General features: G+C 41.2%; 2 protein-coding genes across 2 annotated transcripts in view; both read left to right on the forward strand.

The window, feature by feature from the left end:
* pkd1l2a (polycystic kidney disease 1 like 2a) overlaps nt 1-16,727 on the forward strand; it is a gene marked incomplete at both ends in the record, with an annotated part of 28,564 nt that extends 11,837 nt beyond the window's left edge. The window contains 28 exons of the mRNA XM_080730198.1: nt 1,254-1,396; nt 1,523-1,702; nt 2,124-2,261; nt 2,737-2,877; nt 3,533-3,657; nt 3,944-4,064; nt 5,650-5,778; nt 6,691-6,916; nt 7,183-7,373; nt 8,745-8,975; nt 9,126-9,227; nt 9,760-9,938; nt 10,056-10,202; nt 10,314-10,513; nt 10,728-10,954; nt 11,054-11,273; nt 11,391-11,866; nt 12,210-12,306; nt 12,414-12,554; nt 12,649-12,834; nt 13,131-13,461; nt 13,756-13,889; nt 14,195-14,322; nt 14,542-14,702; nt 15,356-15,566; nt 15,696-15,797; nt 15,911-16,042; nt 16,578-16,727. Coding sequence (XP_080586324.1) covers nt 1,254-1,396; nt 1,523-1,702; nt 2,124-2,261; nt 2,737-2,877; nt 3,533-3,657; nt 3,944-4,064; nt 5,650-5,778; nt 6,691-6,916; nt 7,183-7,373; nt 8,745-8,975; nt 9,126-9,227; nt 9,760-9,938; nt 10,056-10,202; nt 10,314-10,513; nt 10,728-10,954; nt 11,054-11,273; nt 11,391-11,866; nt 12,210-12,306; nt 12,414-12,554; nt 12,649-12,834; nt 13,131-13,461; nt 13,756-13,889; nt 14,195-14,322; nt 14,542-14,702; nt 15,356-15,566; nt 15,696-15,797; nt 15,911-16,042; nt 16,578-16,727 — 4,949 coding nt within the window. The remainder of the gene's footprint in view (nt 1-1,253; nt 1,397-1,522; nt 1,703-2,123; nt 2,262-2,736; nt 2,878-3,532; nt 3,658-3,943; nt 4,065-5,649; nt 5,779-6,690; nt 6,917-7,182; nt 7,374-8,744; nt 8,976-9,125; nt 9,228-9,759; nt 9,939-10,055; nt 10,203-10,313; nt 10,514-10,727; nt 10,955-11,053; nt 11,274-11,390; nt 11,867-12,209; nt 12,307-12,413; nt 12,555-12,648; nt 12,835-13,130; nt 13,462-13,755; nt 13,890-14,194; nt 14,323-14,541; nt 14,703-15,355; nt 15,567-15,695; nt 15,798-15,910; nt 16,043-16,577) is intronic.
* Nucleotides 16,728-19,238: 2,511 nt separating this feature from the next.
* The window catches only part of nfat5b (nuclear factor of activated T cells 5b), a 40,308-nt gene continuing 37,383 nt past the window's right edge, over nt 19,239-22,163 (forward strand). The window contains exon 1 of the mRNA XM_080729315.1: nt 19,239-19,512. Within this exon, the coding sequence (XP_080585441.1) occupies nt 19,440-19,512 (73 nt within the window). The 5' untranslated portion in view covers nt 19,239-19,439. The remainder of the gene's footprint in view (nt 19,513-22,163) is intronic.

The raw sequence follows: 22,163 nt of genomic DNA on the forward strand, positions 1-22,163 counted from the left end.
CCCTTCCACCCCTCTTCCCTCCAACCCCCCTCACCTCACCCTTACCCCCTCCCCTCCAAACCCCCCAACCCAACCCCCCCCCCACCTCCCTCCCATCCCCCCTCCCCCCGCCACCCCAGATGCACAGAAATAAAAGAAAGCATGTATACTGTATACTAACACAGACACACAGTCACCTCCTCCCCCCCCCTCCCCCCTCCTTTGTCCTATAAAAAAAAAACATAAAAACAGCTTGTTTTTATGTTGCTATGGATCAAGTGTCCTTAATAAAGTTTGATTGATTGATTGATTGAAGCATGAGCAATATTGCCCAGTATTAAATAAAGTAGTTTTTTACATGAATTTCAGCTAAATCATTAAAAACGCCTAGCTCTTTCAGTGTTTAATGTGATATAGCAAAGCAGAAATGCAAACATTTACCATATATATCATATGAATTGATTGGTATTGAGTCAAAGTCAATGTATCATGATGATTTGTTAAGTAAAAATTTATATTAGTGTTGTTTTTTTTAAACCAAATATCCCCCGGGTCAAAATGACCTGAACAGAACGAAGGTGTAGTGAATCTGAACAGAACTTAAGGGTTAAACAGCTCTAGTTGCCATTGTACATCCATACAGATGTGTCAGTTAAAAAAGAGCATGGTGACTAGCCTACATGAAGACATAATTATTTTTTTCATCTTTGTCTCTTTAGTTATTAATTAAAACAGTTTCTTGCCAGAAACAGAGAAAATGGCTGTGGATCAGTGAGTATAGAAGGAAGAAATGTATGTAAAGAAATGTGTGTTAGGTTAGATTAGAAGATTTGATTTTAAAGGTTGCTTTCACATCAATGAATTAATTTAACAATTTGAATCATGTGGATCTTGGGATCCACATGATTGATTGATTGATTGATTGATTGATTGATTGATTATTACTTTATTTAGTCAGAAATGTAAACATCACAATACAGTCAGACATTTAGGCTAAAAGGATTGAATTGTTGCCATTGGGCTGAATCTAAATGAGAGGAACAGAAAGTGAATACTCTGCACAGCCAATGGAGGAAACCATGCAAAGCACCAGCCTGCTCATCGGGATCAGTTAGGGGTTCAGTGTCTTGCTCAAGGACACTTCGACACATAGCCAGGAGGAGCCGGGAATTGAACCTGGAACATTTGGATTCCAAGGCAGCTGCTCTACCTAATGAGCCGCAGGCAAGTGAACATTTCCCACATTTTTCAACTATAACTGCTTAACTTTTCAGGCAAATATCTGCGCTGCAGTAAAATGAATGAAGTAAAGTCTGTCTTCCTTCCGCTTGGAGATAAGAATGACAACTACAGTATATATGTGGTAGTGACTGTGAAAAATGGAAAAATGGAGACAAACACAACTATCATCGCTCAGGTCTGTCATCTGTCATTAACCATATATCATGTTTTACAGCAACATCAGGAAAACAGCATGTTCACTTGATGTGGTAATAGGCTTATATAGTCAATGAGTTGAGCTGGTTATTTGTCTTTTTTTAAGGTACGGGAAAGCACCTCTGGTTCCTCCGTGGGAGCTCTGCAATCTGCAGTAGATGATTCTGTTGCTCAGTTGGAGCAACAGGGTCTTCTGTCTGGAGGGGCACTAGGACAGATATTCAGCTCTGTGTCCGATATGCTGAACTTGGAATTCAGTGCAGATCAGAAGGAAGCAAGGACAAAGGTCAGCATGCTGCGGGTCTGAAAGTATACAACATGAAATGCTACTATGTTGGTGTTTTGTTTTGTTTCCCCAGTGTATTAAAAGCCCCATTGCTTAGAGCAAGAACACTTTGGTAGAGGTTTGGGTTTTGTAGTTACCTTGCCATGATGTAACTCCAAAGGTGGGCAAGAAATCAAAAATAGTTGCTCCATTGATTAGAAATTGAACATTTAAAACATGCTCATTGACTTATATTTTACAGTGAAACAGCAAAGGTCACCCTTTTAGCACGTAACCAAACAGAAACAAAAGCTGATTCAGGCAATATAGAAAATCACAAAACCCCTGGTGTTACATCATGGCAAGGTAACTAACTACACAACCCAAACCTCTATACCAAAGTGTTCTTGCCCTTTAATAATGACTGATTCCGCCCTTGCAGCTACGAGAGCAGATGCTGACTAAAATGAGACGAGTTCTGAAGGATTCTCCTGGTAATTCCACCCAGGAGGTCCAGGTGACGGCCAGAGCTGTGGCAGGACTCACCAATCGATCAGATGAGCTCAGTCCCTCTGCTCAAGTATGCAATACACAGCAAAATCATTAGTGCTAATTAAAGAGTATATACAAATGGAACAATATCGGGTCCATTTGGTTCCATTCCATTTGTACACACAATGTTAAATTGACCACATGACAACAGATGTACAGGCTAGCATAATGAGAAAAAATGTTGAAATAAAAATGATTTTGAGGTAAAAAGAAGAATGTCATAAATATGAAAAAGAAAAATCTGTCTTATATAGGGTTATGGTTAGGATAATTAATTGCAATCTGCTCTATGCACATTGCACACATCTGATGATATAAATAAGAGTAAGGAATACTTTTATTTAATACAGTAATACAATTATAGTGCAGTATTAAAAGTGGAAAAATAAACCAAAACTAATCATGCTTTTTTAATATCTCCAATAAATCCTCAGACAATTTTGAAGTGCAGAGGAAGAATCAATCACCATACTCTTTTGTCTGTTGTTGCAAATCCTCTGCAGTTAGAAACCAGCTCACTGTTGAAAGAACTCAGCTCCAATCTCCATTCCATCAGTCCAGATGGAGGGGATGAAGGACAGGTTATAGAAGCTGCTACACCAATTGTTCAGGCAGCTAGTAATATCTTGGATGCTTCATCGAATGTAAGAACATGACTCTGTTCTATTGTTCCGTTTCTTCTTCTATGTCCTCAAACACTGTTACAGATCAGTATGCATGTCCTCAGGGGCGTCACAAGGGGGGGGGGGAAGTGGGACTGAGTTACTAGGGTCCAAGGTGGAGGGGCCTTAATTATTTTATAGTTGAGCTATTGAAAAATAGCAGATATACAAGCTGACAGCGCAGCACCGAGTGATGTGTGCAAAAGAATGTGTGCAAATCTTTGAATATATGTATTTGTTAAGCGAACAGTTTAATTTTGCTTCTGGGAGGTCCCTGGAACTAAGCTATTTTGAGATGGGGGTCTGTGGCCAAATACATATCATTTTGGGGGTCCTTGACAAAGTTTTACTTTGAGCACCACTGACATAGAAGGATTTGAAATATTCAGACAGACAAAAATCGCAGATCTACAAGCTTGCAGCGCGGTGCAGTGCCGTGCAGCGCCGTGCAGCGCGGTGAGATTGTATATCAGCTATTTTTCAATAGTTAAACACAAAATGTGAGTGAATCCTTGTACCCAGGGCCCAGAATTTGGTGCGACACCCCTGCATGACTCTGTTCTCTCTTGTTCTGTTTCTTCCTCAATGTCCTCAAACACTGTTACAGATCAGTATGCATGTCCTTTTTTCACTCCAGGAAGAGGTCTCTGGTTCTCTTCTTACTGGAATGGACAATGTGCAGAGTGCATTGTTAACTGGTAGAAAGCTTGATGGAGGCCCCACCATTATCAGCATGGGTCAGATCAGTATGTATGTCAACAGGTAAGAGATGTTCTCCCGTTTGGAACTGAATCAGGGGTTATGCTGTATTTAACCATACAATGAGCCCTACTGCCCCTATTTTGGAATGAACATTAAGTTAAATTACCAGATCTAAAAACTAACGCAACTTGTTGTGAGCTTGTAGGTCTGCTATTTGAGATGTGGTGTTGAAGGAAAGATGGAGGGAGACTGTTATTGACCCCTGGGGGAACTAGTACAGTATGTAGTGTTTTAGTGGTTAAGAAATATCCATTGCTGACTATATATTATGGTCTTATCTTATCAGAGTGTCTCCTGAAATGATCCACAATCAGAATATAGCCACACAGACGCACAACTCCACCAAGTTCTCTTTTCCACCACTACCCTCTGATGTCCTAGCTCCAGGCGAGCCAGTGGATCTGAGAGTAAGTGTACACACAACGGTGGGTTTATGTGTTTTATTCATATGGGAATGTTATATTAGAGATTATAAAGTCATCTGGATGGGGTATCTCACTACCAGTGATGCCAGTGATGTCTTAAGTTCCACCACAGCCCCAATCTTCCAAGCACATCATGGTGAGACTTCTTTATGAAGTAAATGTAGCCCAGATTCAGCTGACATCAGTGATCAGTGAAATCTTCGGACATGCCTGTCAGCAACGGGTCGTATTACGGTGTTCCATTCATTCGATCACCCATGAACATGTTTGCCATCGGCCTACTGCCTTCAACTGGTGGCTAATTTGAATGAAAGTACATTCAGCATTTGTGAATGTGTTTTCATTTCAGCATTTTGCATTCAAGGTCAAAGGTCATTGTTGCTATAAATAAAATAAAAAGATTGTTATCACTCTACCGCCGCCTTTTGGACTTCGATTTTAAAGACACTTCATACAGGGCTTCAGCTTGAAAAAGTTCACGTGACATTTCAAAGACAAAGGTTTCATTGTTACAGTTGTAAATTTTGTTTATGCATATGGGTTCATGGGCCCGGACGGCTGGTGTAGCGGTCCATGCACCTAGGCTCAATGTAGCCTGACAGTCCGTCACGGGTTCAAGTCCCGATACCAACAGCCTTTGCTGTATGTCACTCCCCATCTCTCTCACCCCATTTCCTGTCAAACTACTGTCCTATCAATCAAGGAAAAGGCGGGGAAAAATATGGAGCACTCCAGATATGTCATCCATACTATAATTAGAGAGAGAGGTCAGTCAGAGGTCAGTCAGTAGGAGGTCAGTCACAAAATGCATTATCTATTCACTCGCTTCAGCGACTGATCTCAAATTTAACATGGCATTGGCCATTAGCATTATACACACGGTGACGGAGCCCGAATTTCATTTTCCCCAAATTCTAGCTATTTATTAGCGTTTCTTCACTCTACAGCTTTACAGCCTGTTGTCAGGGTTACGGTCCGTTCCTCCAGGCCATGGGATCTGTAGCCCCGGGCCCACACACACCTCTCTCACAGTTAGGAATGTCTGTCTCTCTCTCTCTCTCTCTCTCTCTCTCTCTCTCTCTCTCTCTCTCTCTCTCTCTCTCTCTCTCTCTCTCTCTCTCTCTCTCTCTCTCTGCATGGGTTGCAACGGGTGATGTGTGTCTCATCTTCCAACGGGTATAGAAAGATTATGTGGAGCAAATACATCCTCATACTTCTATTCACCTAATTTTGCTGTTAAATTATTTGTATCCATCAAAAATATACACTCCTCCATGGGCTGCTCCTTACATTATGATGCTCCCACATATTCTCACGCACGCACCATGCAGTTACAGTTACTTTCCCCATAACCCACACTCTGCACATATTTTGCAGCACATATATTCGAACGGGTAAGGTCTAGTATGTGTAAATAGACAGAATTCTGTCAAAACTTTAGGCAGCAGAGTTTTAGGTAGTACTTAGATTATGTATTGTATGTTGTTCTATATTCATGGAAAGAGAAATTCCTAATAACTGCACTTTTTCTTCAGCTAACTAGTTTCTGTCTTGTAACATCTTACAGATGATGAGTTTTAAGAGGGACCCCTATTCTTGGAGTAAGGGGAACATCACTGGCACTGTGGGGTCTGTCTCTCTCACTCGAGCAAACGGCACAGTCATTCCTGTGAGAAACCTGAAGAATGACATACAGGTAGGACACTCTTTCTTAATTATTGATCAAACAGTCAATATAAAAGATATACAGTAAATATGCAAATCAGTAGACTGGACTTTTAGTTGCTTGGGGTACTAGGGGTCCGCTCACTATCCCGACGGGCCGCTGTTCCGACTAGCGTCGGCAGGTTAGTTACTGAGGTACGGTTACTGAGGTTAAGTTTAGGGTTAGGGGTAGAGTTAGGGTTAGTTTTAGTGTCGGAATACCGGCCCGTCGGCACAATGATGCGGACCCGGGGTACTATAAATACATAAAAAATGTTTTGATTATTAGTGTGGTTGCCCCTGTAGGTCAACCAGACGTACCTGTCCGACTTTATTCCATCTTCCATCGTCTCCTAAGTAAACGTTTCTTTTTTCTTTTCTTTTTCTTTTTTTTTACATTTTTCGGCATGCACGCATTTGGGCCATATGTCAAATCAACCGGCTTCATCGGGACATGCATGCGTGCATTTTGCTAAGAGATACATTATATAGTTGAATTTATTTAAATGTATTCGTGAATTAATTTTCTCCATTGACTTTAATTCAAATGTTAACTTTTCCCAAATATGGAGATGGCTGACATCATAGATGTCTGACATCATATAACACAAGAGACTGACACAATATGTACATATATGGGCTTTCCAAGATATGGGCTTAATATTGATGATATCAGGGATCTCCATGAATGGGCATAAAAGGGACATGGACTGACACAGAGATCTCCATATATGCCCATTAATGTATTAGTGAATTAATTTTCCCCATTGACTTGAATGGGGAAAATTCAAATGACGAAATTCATTTGCGAAATTCGCGTCACGACAACCACTTGCAATTTGAAGTTCTTTCTAGTTAATAATTGTTATTTTATGCACAATAATGTATTTTCTGCGGTTCCTAGATTTTCCTACCAAGACCTGATGGGGGGCAGGAGAACAGTACAGTCCTGGACCTGGGCAATTTCAGCACATTAATGATTGATGTTCCCTCACCTGACGTGACACTGGTGCTGAAAGTAGAGCCCTCCGAAAATATACTTTTCATGCTGTATTTAGGATACGAGGATTATCCCACTGATGAGAAATATGTCGCAAAAACTCAAATGCCTCTCCAAAACTCCACAGAAGGTATGGATAGATCAACTCAATGATTTGAAGCAAAAGAGAGAAAACTAGAACAAGTGCTCTGCGGAGCACAGGTCTCCACAGGTGTGTGTGTGTGTGTGCGCGTGTGTGCGTGTGTGTGTGTGTGTGTGTGTGTGTGTGTGTGTGTGTGTGTGTGTGTGTGTGTGTGTGTGTGTGTGTGTGTGTGTGTGTGTGTGTGTGTGTGTGTGTGTGTGTGTGTGTGTGTGTGTGCGTAAATGCAGTATAATTTGTCATTTTCATGCATGCAGAGGAGAAGCACACATGGGTGTTGGGTCCCAAGGATCGAACAGGAGATGTTGGGATCCACTATCTTGTTGTGAGGCCCATTGTGGAGGCAGGAGTCAAATCCATCAATGCCACTGTATCTATAAGTACAGTTGCGGCCCAGTGCAAGTATTGGAATGAAACCAAAGCTTCTTGGAGTGAAGATGGCTGCAGGGTGAGTGTAACCTTTTCTTCACTGTTGGGTGGAAACCTTTTATGTCCAAAACCATTACTTTTCAGGAACTTTGGACAAAAAGCTTTTGTTCCAATGGGTCCAGTATAATGATTTAGCCAGGAGTATTCTTAATACTGTAGGCGATGTGAAATGTTTTAAAAACATAAAAAGCAGTGAAAAAAGTAGTGTTGTGATGCGACACAATGTGAGCTTGTAAATGTTTGCTACTTTTACGTGACACCAGGGCAGGAATTTCATGGAGGCCATGAAGGCCATGGCCGTCGTTGCCCCTCAGTTTGGCCTCAATGGCATGACCTGAGGCCACAGTGGCCTTAATGCCCCAGCTGACTGTACCACTTTCTCCTCTGTCTCTTTCTTGTCAATATGTAGACAGTAGACACCAGTGTCTCTTTCTTGTCATGTAGACACCAGTGTCTTTTGTTGAGATTCTGAAATCTTAACTCCCCTGAGTCTCCATCTTTAAAGTTATACCATGTAACTTTTTTTATAAAACAAATCTTAAAATTGTCCTAACTCTTAAATCGCTAAAGTTTTAGAACACCCACTCCGTTATTTTCAGCTTCTGAAGCCTTCTCTTTATATATTTTCTTCTAGCAGTGACAGGGGCGGGATTTCCCGGCAAAATGACGTCATCATACACTACCGGCCAATCACAGCGAGGGTTATACACTGCCGGCCAATCACAGCGCATCTTGAAGTGGGGTCGCTAGCTATCACAATAGGGCGGCCATATTTGTAGGCGCCCGTGTGTCTCTATCTATACTCGGGTGAAACACTCCGTTTCTCCGGAATGCCTGAACGCACAGGAACCAGGGACCCCTCCAAAGATAGATCTCGGCGAGATGGAGGCAGACGCGGGGGTGACGCGGGGGTGTGAGGCCCGGTCCGTGGCGAAAAACGGCCGAAAGACGCGGACGCTACTGACCACTAGTTGAGCAACTTACACAGTATAGCTTTAAACCGATCCAGTAACTTTGGTGTAGGGCTGAGCATGGATCAATTGTAAATACCATCATTTATCTATTTCACTGCACATTAGGTTATCATCCCTAACCCTTAAATTCTACAAATTCTTTCAATGGACTAAAATCTTGTTTTATTTGATGGCCTTCCTGCCCTGGCATTTGGCCTTTGTGCCCTCAGAAAATGTTAAATGACAAAATTCCAGGCCTGCGTGACACTGTCATAATTAATAAAGTATAAAATATGGCTTTCATTTATGACAAAACATAAAAAGACGAATTATGGAGATGCAAGGTTTCTGCCTGACAGCGACAATATACCACAAGTGTCACATAATTGTATCCGCGGCAATCTGATTGCAACTCAACAGCAGCTATTTCCATATAGGTCGGTCCCCTCACCACGCCATTGGTCACACAATGCCTCTGTAATCACCTAACGTTCTTTGGAAGCTCCTTCTTTGTGATGCCTAACATGGTGGATGTGTCACGCACCGCAGAACTCTTTGCCACTTTCACTAACAACCCTGTGGTGGTATGTTTTGTGGGAGCCATCTTTCTTGCTTATCTGATGGTGGTTGTGTGGGCACGCAGGAAAGACATCCAGGACTCATCTAAGGTCTGTTTCAACAACGAGTTTCCAACCACATGATACTTGGTGTGTTTTAATTGTTGATCTTAAGTAAGTCATTTTAGGTTTGATGTATAGTGGCACATAAATCACTGCAATGACTTTGAATAATTATTATATCTTTGGGTCTACATATAGGTGAAGATAACGGTTCTAGAGGACAATGACCCTTTGGCTGAGTATCGCTACATGTTGACTATCAGCACTGGGCATCGTCGTGGTGCATCCACTTCCTCTCAGGTCAGTGGTTTGCATTCTCAAATGAAGGGGGGGGGGTTCCCTATGGTTCTCTAGTGTTCACCTGCTTAACTAAATTCTTAAGGGAGGCAGATTCCAGGCGGCCAGACATTCCTGTGATGACTTTTCCTGAAATTGATATGAAACCAGTGATCAAACACATTTATGTTAATAATATTGGCCTGGGCTGCCGGCCTGGCTGTCAGGGCACCCTAGGCTGCAATGCCAGCCTGACAGCAGGTCGCAAGTTTGAGTCCCAATCCCGATGAACTGTGTGTCACTCCCCATCACTCCATCGCTCCAATTGAGCATTGTACTGCAAATATATGTTCTGTCTAAGAATTTCCATAGGCGACAGAGTTGTTCCTCTCTAAAATCAAGTCAAATTGCATGTCGACCAAATAAGGCAAGCTGTGTTAATATAGATAATATAGTGATTAGACCAGCTGTAGGACCTTTTCCTCATTGGCATCTAAATACGCCTCTGGACATCTGAACATCTTGGCTTACAATCACGTATACTGCCTTGTTTCAGGTGACAGTAACTCTGCTAGGTACAGAGGGAGAGAGTGAACCACACCACCTGGCAGACGCTGAGAAGCCTGTGTTTGAGAGAGGAGGAGTGGACCTGTTCCTGTTGACGACGCCCTTTTCCCTGGGAGAGGTGCTTAGCATCAGGCTGTGGCACGATAACTCAGGACTACACCCTGCCTGGTATGGCGAGAAGCGCGCAGACTCCTATGACAGAATCATATTTCCCTGAGGTAACATTTTACAGATTTTACATCATGATTAAAGGAACCGGAGATAACTGTTCACGTTTGTATGCAGGTATATCAACAAAGTGATGGTGCAGGACCTGGAGACGGGACAGAAATGGCACTTTCTTTGTAATACCTGGCTGGCCATAGATATGGGAGAGTGCTCTCTTGACAAGGTTTTCCCTGTTGCCTCAGAAACAGACTTGAAGAGATTCAGGTATGTGTGTTCATGCGCCTCAAAAGTAAACGAAAGCCATCTCCAGCTCTGTTATACTCTGTTGTGTTCATTCAATCCATCTTCTTCTTGTGCTCACAATGCATATTCTAGCAACCTGTTCTTCATGAAGACAGCAAAGGACTTCCGTGATGGCCACATCTGGTTCTCTGTGATCAGCCGACCTCCCAGCAGCACCTTCACCCGTGTGCAGCGAGTGTCATGCTGTTTCTCTCTGCTGCTGTGCACCATGCTGACCAGCATCATGTTCTGGGGCATCCCCACTGACCCCTCTGAGCAGACCATGGACCTGGGTATGGAACTACTTTACTATCAAGAAAGTATTTACACTGTTCAGATTATCTTACAGTCTGGTGACGAATATTGTCCTTCTAATGGGTGAGGGAGCTGTCATTACTAAAGTCCTTCATGAATGGCCGTAATACCACTAGCCGATATATTGCCTTTTAATACTACATAAATTAACTCTTCTTCTTTTTTTTTTCTTTTTTTTTGTCAACTTTATAGGTCACATTGAGTTCACGTGGCAACAAGTTGTTATTGGAGTTCAAAGTTCAATCATCATGTTTCCAATCAATCTCCTTATTGTGAGTATCTTCAGAAACACTCGGCCTCGAGAGAAATCTGCTAAACCAGATGGTTCCAAGCAGGGGAAGACAGGCCGAGTGTCTCCCTCACAGAATTCTTCTCCACGCAAGGAACTGAAGGACATCACACCCGACACTGTGATCAAGGTGAAATGTGACACAAGCTTTCAATGAAAATAAAAAAATTGCGGATCTGTTCTGTGTATCTGAAGGTCCTCTTTGTGTGGCGGTGTATCTATATATTAGGACATAAAGAGAATTGCCCAGTCACTCTCAAAGGCCATGAAAAACCCTATGCCTCATCTGGAGTTGAGGCCTGGTCAACAGGCTGATATCAACACTCTGCTTTCCCTGGTGGAGGACATTATCAGGCACCAGAACCGAGCAGGTGGACAGTTCTACACTGATGCCTCCAAACGGGAAACGAGCTCCATCATCCTCACGTTAGGTGCAGTAAATCTACAAGGTAAGCTGTTCCATACAACCATATCCAGTGGTTCCAAAATTAAATCAGTTTTGATTTATTAATGGTTACATGCAATTATGTCGCCCGGAATGATATTGACATCATTTGGATCATCAGAGAGCAGTGTGTGTGGCAGCCCAGAGAAGACTGTGGATGGTTCCCAGAAGAGGAACAATAACAGGCAGTATCTGTACAGACAGCTACGTCATGTTGAGAAGGAGTTAGGTCTGCTGGGACCTTCTCGCTTTCCAAACTCTGATAGCTACAACCGGGCTGTGCAACAAGTCCAGGGCATGAAGGGTCTTGTGGAGCATCACCTCCATTCCTCCAGCCTGGGAAGGGACCGGCTGGACCACAGCGGCAGCCCAGAAGAAAGCATCAACGGCGACGGTAGCAGAAAGAGGTGCTGTCCCGGTGGTCTCCCCTGGTGGTTTGTGTTTGTTGGATGGATCCTGGTGGTGGCAACAAGTTGCGTTTCAGGATACTTCACTATGATGTATGGGCTGACCTATGGGAAAGACCGCTCCATCAGCTGGCTCATCTCCATGGTGGTCTCTTTCTTTGAGAGTCTCTTTGTTACCCAACCCCTGAAGGTGAGAAACATCACACTACAATATGATTTTTTTTGCATAGTAATGTTTATATTTGTCTGTAATTTAATGTCTCTATGAATTGAGTACAAAAGAGCTAGTGCATGAAGAAAGCCTACTCTTATACAGTACTTATAAGGGTTCCATAGTTACACCGGCCATGGGCTCCCCGGTTAGCTAGACATTGTTATAACGGATCAAGCAGACACTATTAACCAGCGACCGATATACAGTCCTTCCCATATCCCACTTTCTCCTTTTCATATTCAATCAATCAAATGAATGAAATGTCAATTGTCATGCTGGTGAGTGTCTGTTACTAAATGTTACACATTGTGTGTCACAGGTTCTTGGTTTTGCAGCATTTTTTGCTCTTGTTCTGAAGAAAGTTGATCAAGAGGAATACGGTGATCCTCAGATAGACGATACACTCCGAATCCCAGGTACTGTTCCCTGCCTTTTCATTTGAACTTTTAGTAACATTGTTACAGTATTTCTAAAGACAAACGAGCACACCCACAAAAGAAAACTGGACACAATATGCTTGTAGATGATCCTGATTCAGTGCGAGTGGCCAGGAGAGATAGCACTTGCAGTTTCTATCAGCCACCACCACCCACTGACATCGAGCGCATGAGGAACAACATGATTAAAGAGCAGAAAGTATTTGCCCTCATTAAGGAGATTCTCAGTAAGTCAAGCCATTGTAGAGCTAGCACATGCAAAATATGTATTACATTTTGAGCAGCACTATATAACGCTGAGGTGTGTGATTTGTGCTGCAGCCTACATGGGATTCATGTGGATGTTGCTCCTTGTGGCGTATGGTCAGAGGGACCCCAACGCTTACTTTCTGACCCAGCACATTCAGCAGAGCTTCAGCAAAGGTGTCTCAGACAGTATGAGTATCAGTGACGTGTTTAACTGGGCAAACACTTCTTTGCTGACCAACCTTTTTGGAGAGTACCCAGGTAAGTGATGTTGTGAGGGTATACATGTCTTTCTTACATCACGCCAACTTTAACAGAGAGTATTTGACACACACACACACACACACACACACACACACACACACACACACACACTTTCTATGAAACGTGTAAAACATATAACTTATAAAACCATGAACATACTGTTTACATACAATAAACGGGATTATAAGCCACCTCTACCTGATCAATTGGATGTAATTGATACTGTTAATTACTCCTGCTTATGTCATCTATCAATGCATTCTTTTGTTTTATCGCCTTACCACCTAAAACAGGATTCATCACAGATGGGAACTCTAAGCTAGTTGGTAATGCCCGTCTTCGCCAAGTGAGGGTGCAGAAGAGCTCTTGCCACATCGCCCACTCCATGCAGAAGTCTGTTCCTGACTGTCATGCACCATACTCATGGGAGGTGGAGGATATGGGCTCCTACGGTCCAGGCTGGAGCCAATCAGCAGATCACAATACCTCACAGGGCCTCCGCAGCTCTTGGAAGTACCAGTCCCAGGCTCGACTTAGAGCCCAACCCATCTGGGGCAGTGTGGTGTTATACAGGGGAGGGGGATTTGTTGTTGAATTGGGCCCAGATTCACATAATTCTAGTAGGTAAGTGCCAGCATGCATGGAAACTATAGAAAGTCAACACCATCCCAAATCAGTCTAAATCCCAGTGATATTATTACTAAATATATTTAGATAGACACCGCATATTGTATACAGAAATATACATATAAATCTCTCATTTAATTGTAGTGGCAATAAGTAACTATCAACCTCAAAATATGCCCATATCCCTGTCACCCTGTCCCCACATACTGGATTTCCTGGGGCTTGTTCGTTTTGTCATTACATCAATAGATGTGTCTTAATTTGAAAATTGCCGATATTGTGTTTCTGCAGAACTCTCCACTACCTATTTGACAACACCTGGCTTGATGTGTACACCCAAGCCGTCTTTGTGGAGTTCACTGTGTACAATGCCAATGTCAACCTCTTCTGCATTGTTACGCTCATGTTAGAGACCATAGGCACAGGTTAGTCAACTACTGTAACAGTTTAACCATTATGAACCCTAGTGTCCCTATTCTGGGCAGGTCATAATAGGTGAACATTCTGTGAAAATAGGCAAAGAAAATAGCGAACCCACAAACTCACAATACGTTACATACACTGTGAGCTTGTTGACCTGCTATTTTCACATTTTTTTCAAGAGATTTGGTGTCAAAGGAAAAAAGGAGTGGGACCTGGGGGAACCTGGTCAACCATGTAGGGTTTAAGTGGTTAAGAGTTCTGACTCAAGAGGTCTGACTCAAGGTCCATTCACTCACTTTTTTTTCAGGAGCATTCCAGTTCCGCAGTGAGCTGCAAAGTGTGCGTCTTTACCAATCCCCTGGTGGCCTGCACATCTTTGTCATGGCCTCTGAAGCCATCTATTTCCTCTTCATATTATATTACATGTTTGTTCAGGTATTTCTTCAGATTGCTATGTTATTGTGGATGCTTATACTAAGCTCAGACATGGGCTTGATTGCTTGGTCTCATACACGTTTAGTGATATTGCTGTAATATTCTTTCAAATTGTTAAAAGAGCAAAAGTAATAATTCAATATCACTATCTACAATTGATAGGAATTGATTGATCGGTAATAATTTCCATACCACTATAATCTCATCCTCACCTGACAGGGAAAGCTGATGAAACAACAGAGGTGGGCTTATTTCAAGAGTAAATGGAACCTTCTAGAGCTGGCGATCATTCTTCTCAGTTGGAGTGCTCTGTCTGTCTTCATCAAGAGGACCCTTCTGGGGCAGAGAGACATGACTTACTACCAGAACAACAAAGACCAGTGAGTCACCAGCTTCATTACTACTACTACTACTTACACAATGAACACTTTTCTTTACCATTTCTTTACTTTTTTTGCCATCTTATTAAATGAAAGGGCAAATCAAAAGAATGATTGGCATCAGGTTTGTTGCCTGTAGCATCACAGCATGCCCCTTAAATCCGGTGTCACAATGTATCCAAATTACAGCTTACAGTTGTACCAATACAATAGGACAGTATTCATTAATACCACACTTGAAGTTAAAGATGTTTCCATTGACATTGTTTACAAAGCAACAGCATAAATGTAGGCTAAAAGCCAACAGCACCTCACAGCTATTTATAACTCCTGCTGGTCTATATTATAAGCTCAACACTGCACCACTGCCAAGTCCTCAGCTCTTTCCATTCAGTTTTAAATTGGTAAAAAAAGAAAAGGTGGTATGGACGTGACTTTCTTTGCCACATTTTGCAATCACATTCTGTACATGTCTTAACAAATATGAATAGCTGGTTCATTACTTAGCATCTGTATTCTATGTAGAACCTTCGCAAATATTAGCAGATCTACTGGTACAAGCTGTAGTGTAGACTTAACATAGCATCACATTACATTAAAATTAAGGTGTTAGACAAGGGTCTATTTTCCTCAGCATTGTGTTCTATGTTCAGATATGCTAGTTTCCATGAGACGGCCACGGCTGATGCAGTGCTGGGCTATTTGATTGCCTTCTTGGTGTTGCTGGCTACAGTGAAACTATGGCACCTGATGAGGCTCAACCCAAAACTCAACATGATCATTGCCACCCTGCAACGGGCATGGACTGACATATCAGGCTTCCTGCTGGTCATGACCATCATGTTCCTTGCTTACTCCATTGCTGTGAGAGGTTTCCCTTCGTCCTACAACAGTGAACACTGAACTGTACATTTTTGTGTCACACTTTACTAAATTAAAAAAATATATATATTAACAGAGGAACTTTGTTATCCTTTAACTCATTCTTTGCAGTCCAATCTGATGTTCGGCTGGAAGCTGTACTCGTATCGGACACTGATGGATGCTGCCCAGACAATGGTCAGCCTGCAGCTGGGTATTTTTAATTATGAAGAGGTCAGTGAGAGTCAGTTCCTTTCTAACGTATTCGAGTTGTTCATGTCTGAGTTCTTAGTCTGGGATTATGGCAGATCAAAATTACTGACGGTTTCCCCATTCAAATCCCTCAGGTTCTGAATTACAATCCTGTCCTTGGTGCATTCCTTATTGGCTCCTGCATCGTGTTCATGACCTTTGTGGTGCTGAACTTGTTTATCTCTGTCATCCTTGTGGCATTCACTCAAGAGCAGATACATCACAAGGTATTTAATGCATGCTTACTCAGAAAAGCCTGAGGAGTTGCTTTCAATATCTATTGTCATACCTTTACAAGCCCACAAACATAATGTGAAAAAGAACGAAGAAGTGGGTTAGGAGAATATGGTTAAGCCTGATTTATACATAGTTATGCACTGGTATCTTGCACCAAAAATATAGCCTCTGGATTTGTTATTTTCAGTCTCAGAACATACACAAAAACATTGTGCTTCTTTGTGGTTTTTCATTGGTTCTCTCGAAGTGCTATATACGCTAAGTAACATAGCTGTTATTCAAAGAACCCTGTCTGGTTCTACAGCTTAGAATAGGCACCCCTTAGTTCTACATAGCACCATTTCACAAAGTTGTTATATAACATATTTAAGACTACTTACTGTGTGTTACTGTATATATATAGCAGCCATCCAAAGATCCTATGAGTATGAGCCAAATAAACACTTTTAGTGCTATGTAGCAAAATATTTGTTTAGGTTGTAGCAAACCCTTTAGTTGTATATTTGTCTCTTTACTGTTCCACAGCCATCAGAAGAGGAGGAGATTGTGGACCTGATGCTGATGAAATGTTGCAGTTTGTTTGGAATCAAATGTAAGAGTGAAGGCGTAAAACTTCCGAACAGTAACACGGTTGTTTCCTCTGGTACAAATAAACTCTCAACTGTTTCCTCTTAATATTACCCTGTACATATTACATGAACAAAACACTGTAAGACCTATCAGTTGCTTGACTCATTGCATGTCATTATTCAGTTCATGTAGTAATACCTTGAGATTGTTTTGTGAATATATTTACCTACAGTATGTACTGTAAGTCTAGATATATAATTATATTTCACAGTAAATAGTTTATGAAATACTGAAACTTAATAAGACAATACAATCGTAAGATGATCATAATATGTACTATGTGTATGTCACACTATAGATAGCTTACTATATATTTTGTGAAACAATTAAATTGATGTATCCATATACTAACATTTCGTTAAGCTGTTTATTTTATTGTCCTGATTATTTTTTGATTAAATGTTTCTATCTATCCCTTTAATTTTGTGATGTGAGACAAAAATTGCCTGGGATTTGGTTTATCATAATATCATGATATGTAATGTTATAAAGTAGATCACATGCTGTCTGGGATTTGGGGTATCATAATATGGCATAAGTGCTGCCTTTCCCCCGTTTTAAAGTAGAGTAGCATAAAGTGAAGTGATGTAATTCTTTTAACCATCTGGCTGTTCTACTTGTTATAGTTGCGACCGCAGGTACCCCGTATTTTCCGGACTATAAGGCGCACTTAAAAGCCTTTAATTTTCTCAAAAAACTACAGTGCACCTTATAGTCCAGTGCGCCTTATATATGGATCATTCATTGACATTGACATTCCCTTTAGCACAGCTCCATCTGTTGGATGCATAACGCAATGGTAGCGTCTATTATGTGCGCCTTATAGTCCGGTGCGCCTTATATATGAAAACGGTTAGAAAATAGACCATTCATTGACAGTGCGCCTTATAGTCCGGTGCGCCTTATAGTCCGGAAAATATGGTAATATAGTAATTAACTAATTGAATGCCGCTGAACGAATTGCACAAGTTATTCCCAATGGTCCAGGCTGCCAAAACCAAGTTTGAAAAGTTTCTTATTTTTTACTGGGATGGCGCTGTTCGCTAGCTTATGGGTCACCTGACACGTAGATGACATAATCGAAACAAATCAAGTTTCACTTTTGTTTTGAAAAAAAAAAAGGAAAAAGCCTTATAGCGTAAAGGTCTTTGCACACTGCTGCGTTTTTTGGGCCAAATATCGGAGTGAATTTCGGAGCGCGTGAATAAAAAAATCAACCTCACCTTATGTCAATCACCTTATGCACACTCCTGCCCGTTTCGTATTTATTTTCGGATTTTTTTCTGATTTTTGTAACTGTCGCCACTGGGTCCTTTGCTCTGTCTCTCTTCTCTCTCTCTCCTTGGCCTGAAAAATGCTTTCGAGGATTTCGGATTTCCAAAACGCAATGAAAACACGCAGTGCAGTGTGCAACCAGCTTTAGTCTATGGCAGTGGTTCTCAACCTTTTCAGGCCGCAAAATAATCATATTTTAACTGGGGACCCCCCTACCCTGACAAGCACTAACATGTTGTACAACACGGTTCTATTATGAAAATTGCAGATCTACATGCTCACAACGCGCGTTGTGAGCATGTAGATCAGCTATTTTCACAATTTCTGCCTCTAATATTTGACAATTTGGCCAATGTTTAATTTGTCATTTTAGACGTATTAAAAAGTCCTTAATTGTCACTTTAGAAATGTACACATACCATACACTTGAACTTTATGCTGGTTTGTTTACTGTTAAGTGAGAAAACAATGTTGCACATTAAGTTAATCATCTGGGGACCCCTCAAAATAATGTTGGGATCCACAGATTGAGAACCACTGGTCTATGGGACGAGAAAAATATTGTGATATTTGATTGAGTCTGTATCGCCCAGCAGCCCCAGCTAGCATATGACAATGCCCCTTAGGGTTTTTTTCTGCAGCGAAAAACAACAACAACATGCTGACATCTCTGATTTAACTATTCCGGTTCTCGTGAATTGTTTCATTGTAATGTAGACTAATCTCAGAAAACATTACAAATCAATAAGTCAGAATAGGATCATAATGCCACGAAACAGTGGTTCTCAAACTTTTATATTTCAGGACCCTCATGGGAGTATGTACAAATGGAACTAAATGGGCCCATATGGGGCCATTTGGTTCCATTTGTATAGGCTACTCTCAGAATTACAGAACTGTAAAGTGTCCATTAGTATTAGGACCCCATCAAGGAACCCTGATCAAGGCTCCCTGGACCCCACTTTTGAGAGCTACTCCTGAAAAGTAAGTCACCATAAATATTTAATTTCATCATGTTTAATTACAGATTCCATTCTAAGAAACTCTTATTCATTCATTATTTCATATGTTCCATCTAAAACTCCCTATATAAACTTTAGACACTCATCTAAACGTTGTATTTATTTTTATTGTGTGAGTAATCATGGGGCGTTTTATTTTCTATTCCAAAGAAAAGCCTCGTTATTGCGTAGTGCAGGTAGGCGTGGCTCTGAGCTGCCTGGCAGAGTGGCAGACAGACTTATCATAAACATCCATCGCTGATCGCGGACGGTCGGACACACGGACGGACCGAACAGGAGCGTTGACAACAGGCAGACAGACAGTCATTATTAGATCTAATCGAATGTGTGCTGTATCTTGTCATAGCGGTTATTCGGTTAATAATAAGACGCTTCTTGGCCGTTTTCTGACAGTGTTAGAAAGAGCCTGGTTTATATCACTGAGGGTGTCCGGTTTCCCCAGTCACTCGGAGGCATTGCGATGCCCTCTGACTTTATTTCCCTTTTCAGCGATGACCTCGACCTGAATTCTCCCAGATCCTTGTATTCCAAAGGTACGTACGTTTCCCCATGTTGTGTTCTGTCGTACTTAGTTACTACTACTACTAACTAGTTGTTGATTTTTTTTTTGTACAAGTTGCGTTGCGTTACCTAGATCACGCGCGTGTGTGTTGTTTCCGAGTGCGTGTGTGTGGCGTAGACGGTGCGTCTCCCCCCCCCCCTCCCAATGTCATTCGTCTAAAAGTTATTTTCTATAGTGTGCGGTATCACTTGCCTAACATAACACAACTTAAGTAGATATATTTTATGGCAAGCTACAGCAACACCTCGCGCGATGGAGGATTTTTTTAAATTATCTTTTTTCCCCCCAGGTTAAGTTGTTTTCTTGATATAATTTGCTACTCAGAGTATCTTTTAAAGTCCCACAGGTGGGTGACAGACAGTCCCATAGGCTACAGTTGAAATAGCTATAGGCCTACAGTAATATTACTGCTAGTCTTTGGTTAAATATTAGGATAAAGGAAGCTATTATTAATCCCCAACCTCATATGACCCCATCAATGCCAAACAAACAGTGGGGCCTCTATGGATAATAGACATGTATAGGCTATAGGCATATGTTAGCTTTGGATCAAGACTATCGTAGATGTATTTTATTAAGTCTAACTTTTGCTTTCTTAACATAGACATAGAAGCAAAAGTTAGACTCTATCAAATACATCTGACTATGATAGCCTTGATCCTGGGCTAGTAATATGAAGTAGTGCTCTATCATAGATGTGAGCAAACCACTACTAGGCCTATAGATATAGGTATAATACAAAAATAAAACATAGATCAATAAAAAAAGGAAAATACATCCTTCATTTCTTTGATAACACTTCTCTGTTCTATAGTATAGTCAGACTGTATTATTAATATTAAATGATTGCTGTGTGTTTGCATTATTAGCAGCCTATAAAGACTTAAAAGTGGTGTTTATTGTTTTTACTGTTGGGTGATGGTACAGGAGCAGATCTCTCCAGCCTCAGAATAGACATCACATGCCCACAAATATTTCCTACCCCTGCTATAATGTAATCAGTTTAATGGGCGATGGGCAACTCTGTCTCAAGCATGCAACCTATTTTTGAAACCAGTTTATTTCATTCTGATGCTCTTAAATGTGTCAGTATACAAGTACTGCTTTTCAATCAGGCTTACTAATTTCACACAACACTTTCTCAGACAAAAAAAGTCAACGACACACAAATTTATCACATGGTGAACAACAGCCATAAAGCCTGCAATTGTTAGACAATGATTAATTTAGAATTGTGGAGAAACGTTTTCCTGAAAGAGAGACAGGCCTGAGTACTGATGCTATAATTTTGAGGAGGCCTGTTTCCAAAAATTGTAGTCCACAGCCTACCTGCTATAAAGTATGCTTACTTATTGTAGCACTGATGTGACCAGCAAGTCATTACTGTATTAGTCTAGTTTATTTATTTACCCTGTATGTGAGAATGAAATCAATATTGTATTATAACAAAGGCAGTAAAACTGTTGTGGTTGTGTAGGAAGCTAAGTATACGTTTTGAAGATGATGTTCAAAATGTGTTCAATTATGTTATTTGTATTTGTGAAATTTGAATTGGCAGTTTAACTTTCTCTCAGGACAATAGCTTGGTTAACATTCATAGTATAGCCTTGAGTTTCATATTATTATCTCATCTTTGAAAGTTGAAAGTGTATTGTTTTTGAGCGGTGCCAACCGCTCCTACTTCTGGCTTTGTGTGTATGTATGTATGAGCACGGATCTCCATGTATAGTGGAGTGTTGATATGACATGCTGTGAGCTTGTAGATATGCTATGTTCACTATTTGTCGTACGCTAAAGTATATAGGGCGTAAGTGGTTAACTACCGCAAAATTGAACTGACTGAAGAAATGACTCAGTCATATATATCAGTTCACACTTGTATTTCCTAGAAATGTATTGGAGTCAAAAGTTCAATATTTGTCTTTGAAAAGTAGTCCTAAATAATTAAATTACTTGAGTAAAAGTTTGAGACCGCTGTAGAAATAATTATCAAACCAATATAGCCGATATGCAAGATCACAGCGTATCGTGCTGCAACGCGTTGTGAGCTTGCAATGCGTTGTGAGCTTGCAGATCTCCTATTTACGGAAGGAAAACTAATGCCTACTGTTTTCCGTAAATAGTGTCAGTAGGTTTACGCTGGCCAAGTAATGAACAGCGCCACAGATTTACCATAGAGATATATACAGTGGCCAAACACAGTATTGCATCGTGCTTAGATGCCGTATTCTGAGAGGACATCGAGCCCTCAATGGCTGCAGGGCTAGCCAATGAGGAAAACGTGATGAGGAGTGCTGAGAAACTGAGGGGAAATTACCATCTGTTAGCTAGTTGCACGTCTGTTTGTTGATCAGGCTGTCTGCGACCTGATAAAAACAATAGTTGTTTTGAGGCTGACATACATTTAAATCCTCATGGGTGATGGGTAGGTAAGGATTTCACCAGACCTAGTTAAAATCAAATGCAGTGCACTGCACATACTCGTTTGGTCTAAAGCGACAGAAGATGTTCGCATCCATGACACCTTTATACCTTGGTAAGAAATTGTGAGACCAAGGTCTCCTCATATTTTAGGTTTTCTATATTGACACCCACCAAGGCCCTGTCAATAATTAACCATCT

The sequence above is a fragment of the Nannobrachium achirus genome (genome assembly GCF_963921795.1).
Source record: "Nannobrachium achirus genome assembly, chromosome: 7".
In the NCBI taxonomy this organism is placed as follows: domain Eukaryota; kingdom Metazoa; phylum Chordata; class Actinopteri; order Myctophiformes; family Myctophidae; genus Nannobrachium; species Nannobrachium achirus.